At 33.7% G+C, this 12,304-nt stretch overlaps 1 protein-coding gene and 1 long non-coding RNA gene across 2 annotated transcripts; both read right to left on the reverse strand.

The window, feature by feature from the left end:
• Window positions 1-3,562: 3,562 nt before the first annotated feature.
• LOC143617103 (uncharacterized) lies at window positions 3,563-6,373 on the reverse strand. Its single transcript, XR_013150774.1, has 3 exons — window positions 5,662-6,373; window positions 5,048-5,181; window positions 3,563-4,913 (listed from the first exon to the last, which is right to left on the reverse strand). It is a non-coding gene; the product is annotated as an uncharacterized LOC143617103 (long non-coding RNA).
• Window positions 6,374-8,269: 1,896 nt separating this feature from the next.
• Window positions 8,270-11,140, reverse strand: LOC143617100 (plant intracellular Ras-group-related LRR protein 7-like). The gene is made up of 9 exons (XM_077089755.1): window positions 10,930-11,140; window positions 10,152-10,221; window positions 10,021-10,067; window positions 9,797-9,905; window positions 9,125-9,210; window positions 8,910-9,000; window positions 8,746-8,831; window positions 8,580-8,666; window positions 8,270-8,505 (listed from the first exon to the last, which is right to left on the reverse strand). The coding sequence occupies exons 1-9, from the start codon at window positions 11,053-11,055 to the stop codon at window positions 8,395-8,397; spliced, it is 813 nt and encodes a 270-aa protein (XP_076945870.1). The 5' UTR covers window positions 11,056-11,140; the 3' UTR covers window positions 8,270-8,394.
• Window positions 11,141-12,304: the final 1,164 nt, after the last annotated feature.

The following is a 12,304-nucleotide window of genomic DNA, read 5'->3' on the forward strand; positions in this document are numbered from 1 at the left end:
AGATTTGGACTTTCTTACTAAAGACTTCAGTAACCTAAATCCGGTCGATCAAATGCTAATGGAAAAGCAAAAGGAACGTATCCGAAAGAGGTTGATCGAAGAAGACCAAGCCGAAGAATAAGAATGATGTTTCTTTTTAGTACTTTAATTTTTATTTTATTTTTAGATATTAATGTGTGTTTTTTTTAATAATTTATGAGTTTTTTTAATAATACGTTGTTTGAATATATTTATAAAAAATAAAAAAAAAATTTCGCTGGAGCCCCTCCACACCAGGGGCCAGGGGCTCCAACACCCCCCTTATCCAGTTTCTCTCTCTGCCACACGTCATAATATTATTGGTTCTTGCCCCCACTAAAGCCCCCACACCCCTTAGTCTTAAATGGTAATTGAACCTTTCTTTAAATATGTTTCTCCTATTATTATTAGTTAATTAAATAAGCAAGGATTTGAACCTAACACCTCCATTTTGGAAGGGTGAACACCATACCACTAGACCATTAGGTCATGGGTCATCTCCATGGACATGTGAGAGTGCATATTATTCTTCCATGTATAAGAAAATGAAATACTTTGTTTATTTATTATTTTCATTGTTACTATTATATAAATAACAAAATAAAAGAACTTTAGCTTAAAGAACAAGTATTCGGTTTTTATCAGTTCAACAATTTTGTATTTTTTATAAGTAATCATTAATAATAATATAATTCTTAATCCTTAACATAATAAATACAAATGTGGTTGTGTCACTTAATATCTAATTAGACCATCTTGTGCCACTTGACACATATTTAAGTTAAAAAAAACTATATCAATTTCATTCCATATTCTTCAAGGAAGATGTTAATAATAAAACTAAATTAATAAGGAAACCAACTATTAGGCCATCAAACTAAATTAATAAGGAAACCAACTATTAGGCCATCAAACTAAAAAAACTATATCAAGTTCATCCCATATTCTTTGTGTTCTTATTAATGGATATAGGATATCAAACTAAATTAACAATTAATATGAGGCCATTGGGTATAAAACAAAGATAAAACTATTAGGAACACAAAGATAAAGCTAAATTAACAGTTTGATATTCTATATCCATTATAAGAACACAAAGATAAAACTATTAGGTCATTGGATATAACATCTTTTAACTTCATATAAGCACCATATTTTTCTCTCTTTCACACTATCTCATGCAAAGGAAATTGTTTAATCCTTTTAACTCCATTTCACTTATATTAATCATTAATTTAGTATATTCTTCTTTGCCTTTTAACCTATTAAAAACATAATCCATGCTCCATTTTTAACAAATTTAACACAAGCGAGGAGTGGTTTAATCCACTTTTAAAGTGTCATGCCATATCTTAATTTATGTTGGGGTTATAGTATACCCCATGACCTTATAACATGCATTTGTCATCAAACTAAGCATGATACATTGTGTATGGTTGCTTAGTTTTAAAAATATTTCATGCTATCCGGACTATAAATGTTGTACAGTTTGATATCCTATATCCATTATTAAGAACACAAAGATAAAACGGATGACATGAAATACATGTAGAGACAAATACAGTTAAGTTACATATAAAACTATAAATGTACATAGAAATATTTAGAGATTTAGGAATATAAATATGTATATGTATCAGTGACGGCCCAACCATTTGGGAGGCCTAAAGCGAAGTAAAAATTAAGAGGTCTTTCGTGTTGTCTTTATTCGATTAGCTTTTGAAATTATTTAATTTATTTTATTCATTAACAAAAATTAATCCGTTAACTGTAAAACACAATTCAAACCCATCTTTTTATATCCAACTACAAAATATAATAAGTAATTTAATTGGTTACAAGAAAAAAAATCCAACTTTAAATTACGTTTGATAAATTTGATACAAATATGTCTTACAGTCTTAGTACACACTTGTGTAAGTACCAAAAAAGTTATCTTTATCATACAAATACTAGCAAGAAAATTACCAAGAGACGAGGAACATTCTAAACTTTAAAGTAAATATAATATATCTCATGTTTATAGTAATTTATTTAAAACGAGGCCTTAAAAATTTGGGGGCCTAAAGCCCTAGCTTTACTTGCTTAGCTTGTCGGGCTGGCCCTGGTATGTATGTATGTATATATGTATGTATGTACACACACCATATCGTTTAATATGCAATTTGTTATACTGTAAATTGCATATTTATATAAACAATTTAACACGTTATTTGTGTTTTACATTGTGTCGTCGTTGAAATTTATTTATCCTAACACGTGTGCACACGGGATCTTAGCCTATTAAATAATATAGAAGCCTTGACGTTGAAGTCGAAGTCGAAGATGGCCCAGTGACTGTGTATGGTTCTCCATTCACATACACATGTACTTCAGGCATAAAGTACACACATACAAATCAAGATTGCTATGATGCTATCTTTATTTTGACTCATCAACCAGCTGCTTAGTGTACATATATTTATGCATCAAGTACAACCCAGTGTCCCATGTATATGTAGTTCCTTTTTGACTTATATAATCGTGTTAAGTACAAGTACTCATGCACGAAGTACAAACTTATCAACTTTAAAACCAGTTCCATGGTTCGTGTAAGCCTTAAAGTTAAACCCAAGTTTTAATAATCAGATCGGAGAATGGGTTATTCAATTTAGATTTGAAAACTTTAGAACCTTGTCTGATGTTCGATACGATGGGATATTCTCATATTCCTAACAGATCCGAATCTATCATAATTTAATTCAGATCTTGGATAAAATTCGAATAATTCGAAATTAACTAAATAACAATTTTTTTTCTATTTTTTTTGTCTTACAATCACAATAAATATACAAAACCGAAAATTACAATTTAGTCTTGAATACAAATTTAAATAACATGCAAAGCCAGTAAAATGCCACTTAAAACATGTTTTATTCCGAATAATCCAAACAATTTGAACTTTAAAATTCATATCCGAATCCGATCCGAATTTGAATTAAAAATTTGGATATTCAGGTCGGTTTATTTAAATTTCGGATTCAGATTTCTTGAACATCTCTAAGAAGGGTACAACCCGAGGGGATATTTAGTTAGGCCAGGCACATAATGGGTGTAATTAAAGTATTAATAAATGTTGGTTTTCAAAAGTCCCATAGCTGTCCTAACTTGTCTCGTGAATGGTTACCATGATATATAGTTCGATCTAATAGCCAAGTTCAAATCTATCAAACCTAAAAGAAATTATTTATTTTTTTATTTTAAGTCTTTTGTAAAAGAAATTGTATATTTTATTCTTATAGTTACATGTGCTACCATAAAAAAAATAGTCTAATAAATCTGTATATTTCATCTGGTATTGGTGCATAATATGACAAAAGTTAATATCAAAGAGCTTTAGAAAAATCTTTTTATTCCAAATTGATAAGATAATTCATCTGATATTATTATTTGTGATCAATATATGTTTGTAAACAAACACAATGATATTGATAGATAGCAAGAGGAACACAAAATGTGTATTAATTTGTTACAAAAAAAAAATGTTTACAATAATTCTTTTGTCAATCAACAACCTTTTCTCCTAATATTAATTTTGCTCCATTACTTACTAATTTTTCAGGTCCAGCCCTTTGATTAATTACAAAAAACATATCACAAAGATTTGCAAAAGGATAACTGAACCTGTTAACTTAAGTATACCCCTTTAAGTGAATAGTTTCTAATACTAACCAGGGGTAATTCCGTAATTGTACAATCAAAAATTGAACATAAGCTACTAACCATTATGCTAATCTGAGCTTTTGTTATCATCTGTGGTTTCAAAATCCCAAGATTCAACACCAAATACCTCCTCAATCATTGATCCTGTGGGCAAGAACTCGGTTTTAGTTCCTGCAGACGAGAAGTATCCGACATCCCACACTCGTGCGTCCAAAGGTTCAAACGTAAATTCGTGGTTTACCCATGATTTGTTGGCTTTAATATTACACGGTGTGCCTGCGGTATCAGATGACGTGCATGAATCGTACAGGAAATCATGTCCTCCATCTCCGCTTTCATCAGCATTGGTTTTCTCCGACGTCGAGTCAAAACTACAACTTTTATGTAACTTACTAGACTGTGAATCATTGTGATCGTTTTCAGTATCGTTATCAATATCATAACCATGCGGCTCATCGTCATCACTGTCGGCGTTCATTGGATCAACTCTGTTCTGCTCTCGTCTTCTACGCAGCATGAAGACGTTAAAATAGTAACTAACAATCTCTTGACTGTTGCGGGAAGGAAACTCGGCTGCAAGACAGTTCCCAAAGTTCTACCTGATGTCACAGGGTTCGAAAACACAACTTCTTGGAACAACTGCTCATCGTCTTCGGTCCATTTCTCAGCAACCGCTTCGCCCATATCATCAAACCCTAAATCGACAAACGATTTAAGTCCAATTCTTGCCACTAGATTCTCCCTTGCTTCTTTAATATGTCGTTCAACACATTCAGTAGACCCCATATTTAGACAGTCTCAATCGATTCTTCCTTCTGCAATGGTTTCATTGTCATGTATGATTTCATTATCAGGCACTGGGATGACAGAAGACTCTAAAAATTTAACCTCATATCCATCAAATCCATGCCATTCAGGTATGTCGGCTTGATATTCGGGTCCAACCAAGACTTGTTTCATCGGAGGATGCTATAAAAGGTAAGAATAGGCATGGGATGTCGGAGGAGGTACCGCTTCTGACAAGGTGTCTTCTTCAGTAACCGTGCTGCTGGCCCATGAAGATGTGGAAAGGCGGCCCGGATGAGTACAATCAACATCCTTTGTGGAACACACGGGATGATCAGTAAACTTCCCACTTAAAAATCCATTTTCAACTTCGATATTTGGTCTAAAGGTGTAGCCCGCGTCTTTATCTATCATAGTAACAAACACTCTCAGTAAAATGCCACAACTTTAAAGATTAAAGATAAATATGCAGCAAAACATAAATATTTACAACCGCGTTCTAAACATAAAAAATTAAAAACTGAAGCTTTCCACCACACACCTGACTGTATCTGCGCACTGTCCTTAGTAAATTGCAAACAAGGAACCAAATCAAAACCATGTTCCAACTTCAAGTGTTTGGGAGAAACATTGTATTCCTCTTCATACAATTGTCGTTTCTGCACCATTATTTCTCTGCGAAGACGACATTCAAAAACGTTATTTTAAAAAACTATGGAACCCGAAACGGTCAACCGAATTCCATTCCAGCTGACAAAAATACCACTAACATTATAGCTTGACTTAAAAGTTTCCACACATTACCTTAAACAATCAAATATGACAAAAATGAATAAATTATTTTCAAGAATAATTATAAATAGCACATTCTAGGTAAAGTGTGAGTGTGGGACTCATCAGTAACTCAAGAAAGTTTATTGCTTTAAAATGGTATAAGGTGTAAAACATAATTAATAACCTGGCAAAAAAGAATCTTGAACCACATGTGTGAAGTCAAACCATAAAATAAATAAAATAAAATCACTTAAATTTCTGAAAAATAAAATAACTTAAATTTAAAAAAAAAAAAAATTACTTCCAAGATTCTAATTTGATCAGTAAAGAATCATGTAAATAAATAATAGAAACAAATTCTTTGATTTAAAAATTTTATACCTTCGAGTCAGCAGAACCCTAATTTGACCCGGTCAAAATAAATCAAATTTTTAGGGCAAAATCCTGAAACCCTAATCCCCAATTTCAAAGAATTCAAGAATCGTACATACAAATCAAAAATAAAATCAATCAATTGAACAAAGATTCAAGACTCAATTCACAAACCCTAGATCGACAACAAAAACCCCAAATTGATTCCAGATCTGTAAAATCAAGGCAAAAACAAAACAACCCGGAACAGAAAACCAACGATTTGATACGAAGAGATGATAGATCTGATGACAAATCAACGAAAAACAAAACCCTGACCTAGAAATCGATTAACTCAACGGCAGGTTACGAAAAACAGCTCGATCGATAGAAGAGGAAGTGAATCGGAAGGATCCGGAGTCAATTCGGGCGTTGAGAGTGAATCGAAATCGAATTTGGGAATTAGGGTTTGAAAAGAGAGATTTAAAATAATTGGGGATCGCACGAGAAAGGTAAAGTTGTGGTCAGCGAATTATGTAACCAGTTGTTTGAAAATAAAATGTGAAATTACGGGAAAGGGTATGCGGCGAATTGTATTTATGTGACACGGTGGTTTGTTATTACACTTCGTCTGGAGGGTGTTTTGGGTATTTTGTCCCAAACACGATTAATACACGTTGAACATGGGGTTCAATAGTCTAATATGGCGACTCAATAGTTCACAAACGAAAGTGATTATTATAAAAAATATTTAAATAATGAAAATACTGAGATTTGGATTACTTGCTTTGTGTTCATATTCGGATTATACGATTATAGTTAGAACTGGTATATTTGACACGAATACATATTTTAGTCATGTTTGGATTTAATGATGTAATCCACGATTCTAATAAATTATGACTCTGTATAAAATTCTTTGAAAACTAGATGCTGTCGTATGATTTATTAGTTAAATTGATATTGTAGTAATTGTAAGTTTAGTTATTAGCTAATAGACAATATAAAAATGGGTTGGCCGATTATATATTAACTAGACGAAAATGACATGAAATTGTCAATTCAATCTATGTCCTGTTCCTCTAGTGGTTAACTGAGTTATGTACCTGACTAGTTGAATACTTGAATTATCAAATTCGACAATCAGTCCATCAAGTAGGAAAATGATATCATAACTTAAAAAGGTGTTTTACTAATGTGTAGAAGAGAAGTCTTTTCACGCATATAGTACACAATATATTAATCTTATGTGCATCAGTGCATGTACTCGTTAATCATTAATGTTTTAAAACCCGGATTTTGCTTTACTAGTTAGACAAGTTTTAAAAACCCGTCAACATTATAATTCATCATTTATTTTAAATTAGTTCCATAGGAAGTTATGTATCATTAATAATGAATGACATATGTATTCACTATTATTGAGCATAAAATTATAAGCTAGATCTCCTTGAATTCAATTGGTATGTTAATATTACAAACCCAACACCAGACATACCAGGTTGACTTCTGAAAGGTATAGACATGCTAATAAGACATTAAACCATAAGCCATGTCAACGTTAACTCCACAAGCAAACAACAAAACACTATTTGGTATGTTAATATTACAAACCCAACACCAGACATATCAGGTTGACCTCCTAAAGGTATAGACATACTAATAAGACATTAAGCCATAAGCCATGTCAACGTTAACTCCAAAAGCAAACAACAAAACACTATGAAAAAGAGCCTAGGTGCACAATCCATATGGATGTGCACCAAGTGGCATGAGAAGTGGTGCAAGGCTGCATCCATCACATATGCATACTTGTTACATTTTCAAATATGACCCATAATCACAAACTTGATTTTTACTTAACAAAATGATGAAATTTGGTTAAGCATCTTTGTCAAAAAAACGGCAGGCCTGACTCAGCCGCTACATGGGACGTGTGGCCTTCAAAACCGCCATACTCATTATGGATAATACACAGACCGTGTGACGTGTGCCCACACACTATACGGCCATTTTTTGCTTATTCAGTTTTAGTCCTTTGACTTTATACTCAAGAATGATTAAAATTTAGCCCCTCTACTTATTAACGAGTTTTCAAACTCCATAGAATACAGGGACATACATTCCAGTTCTAAATTTACAATCTCATACGCTTGGTGTTCAGAAGACGCAAATTAAGTAGACTTCGCTGTGCTCAACCAAAACTTCAACCTAGGCCCGGTCATTATCAACAGCATCCTTGACCCATGAAACAAGATGTTTCAGATCTTCTCAGTAATGTGTGGTTCCTAGACCCGTTGACACCTTGCAGTCTCGCACGCGCGGTCTGTGAAAAATCAAAGGAAGAGTCTACAAGGAGTTGGAGTCAACATAAGCAACACACATCAAGTATTGATTCAGTGTTACAGTAATCCCCCCGAAAACTACCCAACTTGGTATCTCACCGAACATTAGTAAAGAACATGAAGGATGCAACTAAACATGTCTCCCTGCAAATGCCACTTCATTGCCAGGATTATTATTTCCAAAATACATTGCTACTTTGTCTTATAAAGCGCAGAGCATGACAACGTTAAGAAACCAGAGCACCATTTTGATCTTACTCTATTAAGGCCAATCAGAAAACTAGCAAGACAAACTTTACCTGCTACAACTGATCCTTGAATATCTTTATACATCAGAGTCATTTACAACAAATTTTATTAACTTAGTCACCAATTATTCATATTTACTGCACACTTCAGAAAATATAACTGTAACAGATTATAGATCAACACCCTCATCAAGGCCTTTAGAACCGATCATCACATTTGAATCTATTTGTTTGTCAAATTTCTTTCTTCTTCGATCTTCAAACTCGTTAAATCCTTCCATCTGACAGTGAATGCCATTTATTTAGACCATATAATTTTTTGGCTTAAACTGAATGTATGGGAATCAAAGATTACCTGTTGGAATTGATCCATTGATATGGGATTGCCATGCAGAGAAATATTCTGTAGAGTCTTGCATTCTTTCAATAAACTTGGAGGAATCTGCAACGAAAACGATGCAAAAAGATTCATCAAAACAAATTCTTTTTTTATCAAAGATAATACTTTGCAAGAAAGCTACCTGTTTCAGATTGTTATGGTCTAAGCACAGTGATTTCAGATGAACGAGACTGCAAACCGAAGTAGGAAGTTCTTCTATGGAATTTTCTGAACGAGAACACATTTTGAAACTTTGAAAGTAAAGCTAACGTAAAGAAATAAAATATAAAGCAAAATGAGAAATACCATTTGCTTGTAGTTCTTCTAAAGAAAAGCAGCTCCCTATAGAATCTGGAAGAGCCTTCAGTTTATTATTTGACACGTTTAGTAGCAACAACTGCATTTTAAAAGAACTTAAAATGAATGTTACAACAAAGATATGCAATACAAGTGAATAACAATGACATTTGAAGTATATGTAGTTAATATTCAAATAAAGAATGTTATAGTGAGTTACTTACATTGCGCAAGCTTCCTAGGGTTTCAGGCAGGCTGGTTAAAAGGTTCCCAGATATGGATAACCGCTCAAGTCTCACCAACTGACCAACTGAACCACAGAGCATTAAGAAATTACAATTTGCATACGTTTGTATTATTAGTTAGTAAAAGTTGCATAAGTCTCTAGGCGCAGCCAGGTTCGTCGACTGGGGAGTTGCGAGTATTCGGCCTAGCAGGAGAGTACTCGGACATGGTAAATTATAAAGAAATTACATTTGGGAATTATATATATGTTAACTATCATAAGTTACTAATATTTATAACAAAATACTTGAATATCGACATAAATCAAAAGGCTACATATTTAAATACTAAAGTATTTAAAAATTAAATGTTCATTCTTTAATACTATAAGCATAGTAATAATTTAATTCTCGTCTTTCACAGGATCTCCATGAAAAACAGCAAAAATCCAACAAGTACCGGTGAAAAATAACGAAAACCGGTAAAAACAGCGAAAATACAACTTGATCAAGTTATCCGAGTTTAACCGTCTAGTTCCCTACTCAGAGTTGAATCAAATTGCCTCGGCACCCTACCGAGTTGCAAGTACATGCTGAGTACTCAGCCGCCAAGACAGTTTTTTACAACATTTTACAAGTTTAAGTTTTGATTAGTGACACAGATAAAGATACCTTCATCAGGAAAAGTGGTGAGTCGATTCCCATCAAGCATGATGAACTTTATAGACTGAAGCTTCCCGATATTCATCGGAAGACGCTCGATTACATTATTTGCCAAAATCTGAACATAAGATGCCACAATGTCAAGCATCTAAATCTTAAATGACAGAAATACTTACAGAACTGATATGTTGTAAGAAAACACAGACATAATGATGAAAATATTCAGGTTTTACCAGCCTCTGAATATTCATTAGCTTGTTGATCTCCTCTGGGACATCAACTGCAATAGCCACAAGAAAGAAATAATTGGACTGCAGAGCATGATTAATTAAGAGTAAATGATGTTCCAAAAACAAATCATTACCTAATTTATTGTGTGTTAGATCAAGCGTCCGTACAGATTTTCCCAGGTCCAGCACTTCATCAGGAAATGACTGTTACACCAATCACACCAAATCAATATATTAAGCATAGGGCTTTAAATGAACCAAACATCCGGCGAACTATTCCGTGGGAAGTTCGTTTATATAAACAAACATGAACAAAAAATTCCGTACGATTAACCGAATGAACAAACACGAACAGAGGCCATGTTCATTCACTTGTGTTCGTCAACGTTCGATAAGGTGTTCGCTTACGTCCGTTTATATTCATTAATTCTTGTTTATTTATATTTGTTCATTATTACTTTTTTAATGACTTCTCTAACTTTATAATATAGATATATATAAAATTATTAACCATTAAACAAAAACATATATGAGTATTACGTGATTAATTTATAAGTAATTAATATATGAATATGAATGTTAAAAAAACACCAACACAAACTTGACCGAACCGTTGACTCTGACCATTCTCGGTTAGCCAAATAAATAAATAAACGAACAAACTCAAACAAAAAATCCCATTCAGTTAGACGCACTGTTCGTAAACCGTTCGCTTGTCTGATTAAAACTAAACAAACAAACAAACATGAACAAAGCCTTGTTCGGTTTGAAACATCAGTAAACCTAATGGTTTAATCCAACCTAATCAATATATAATTGAAGAGCATATAAACTACCTATTCTGTTCTATTAACCAATTGGAAGATAAAAATAAACATAGTTAATTATTAAATATTAATAATTTATATCTACAGTAAAAACTAAAAAGAGTATACATGCCTTTAATTTACCGTCTTGTAAGGCTACAATGCCAGTGGCTTGCCATCTGGACAATCGGCTGGCTTTGGAGCCGGCTCCCTTGCTGGCAAAACATCCCATTCTCCGGCGTCTGATGGCTTCCGGCTAGACTTTAATCGGCTTAATAAAATAAAATAAACAAGGTGGACTTGTTTGACTTTTAGATCGGTGATGTGTGGCCCACATGGCGCGCCAACGTAACGCAATATATAGCCCGGATACTAGTTGGATAGCCAGTGCGTTGCGGCAGGTGTTACGACTTATGTTAAATTCAATTTTAGTTGTTGCTAAAATTGTACACGTTTTGTTGTGTATTACCGGTTAGCGGTGGGTAAAAAAACCGGTTAACTGAACTGACTCGAAAATCGAACCAAAACCGATTATATAGAAACTGGTTTGGAACCGATTGAAACGTAGGTTCAGAACCGGCTTGTAATTTTCTCCACCAAACCGGTTAACCGAACCGAAACCGAACAAAAACCGGTCAAAACCCGAACCGAAACCGATCGTATATGGTCAAAAAACCGGTTTCAACCCGAACCAAAACCGATCATAAACAAGTTTTGACTTTTGTTGACCAACCCGAACTGGTTTCAACCTATATCTAGCAGCAGAGTTCGACCTTGCGAGGAGAACACAAGGGGGATTCGGTGAATTGAATATTGAATCTGTAGTCGGTAACGTACCAACATTTGGCATAGTCAAATTTTTAGTTAGTATAATTTAGAATAGAGTAAATGTCATTTTCGTCCTTGTAGTTTGACAAATAATGCGAATTTAGTCCAAAAAGTTTACTTTTTGCATATGGACCCTTCACGTTTCCCAGTTGTTGCCAATTACATCCAAATCACTAACTCCGTTAAATTTAATCGTTAAGTCAGGGGTAGATATGTCTTTTCACAATTTCTTTATTATGATACTTAATTTAGTGAACTGCGGTTTTCGTCCTTTTGGTTTGTCCACATCTGTAGTTTTAGTCCAATAGTTTCAAGTTTGCAATTTTCGTACTTGTAGTTCCATTTCACTTGTAATCAAACCCGAATTTATTAACCTCGTTAATTCTGGTCGTTAATCCATTTGCGTGCCCCTCACGTGACGACCAGTTTTGTCGTTTATCTCCCTAAATAAACTTACAGTCATAATGTCACACCCTCAAAATCCACTAACGGAGTTTTACCGTCAGAGGGTGTGAACTGGCAGGATCGGAATCATCAGTTATAATCAAACCATAAAATAAAGTTTCAAAACCATGAAAACGTTTACGAGTAATTAAATGCGGAAGCGTAAAAACCTTTAATCAAAAGTTGCGTCACGCAGGACGACTTAAAAC

This window comes from Bidens hawaiensis, unplaced genomic scaffold (genome assembly GCF_021521415.1).
Source record: "Bidens hawaiensis isolate Kalapana, Puna unplaced genomic scaffold, B.hawaiensis_p1.1 tig00052210_1, whole genome shotgun sequence".
Taxonomy (NCBI): Eukaryota; Viridiplantae; Streptophyta; class Magnoliopsida; order Asterales; family Asteraceae; genus Bidens; species Bidens hawaiensis.

Coding starts and splice junctions, on each gene's coding strand:
- LOC143617100 (XM_077089755.1), bottom strand. CDS start 11,055: ATGGGATGTTTTGCCAGCAAGGGAGCCGGCTCCAAAGCCAGCCGATTG. Junction 10,068..10,151: donor TCTAACACACAATAAATTAG/GTAATGATTTGT, acceptor TGGCTATTGCAG/TTGATGTCCCAGAGGAGATC. Junction 8,667..8,745: donor ACCATAACAATCTGAAACAG/GTAGCTTTCTTG, acceptor TTTTCGTTGCAG/ATTCCTCCAAGTTTATTGAA.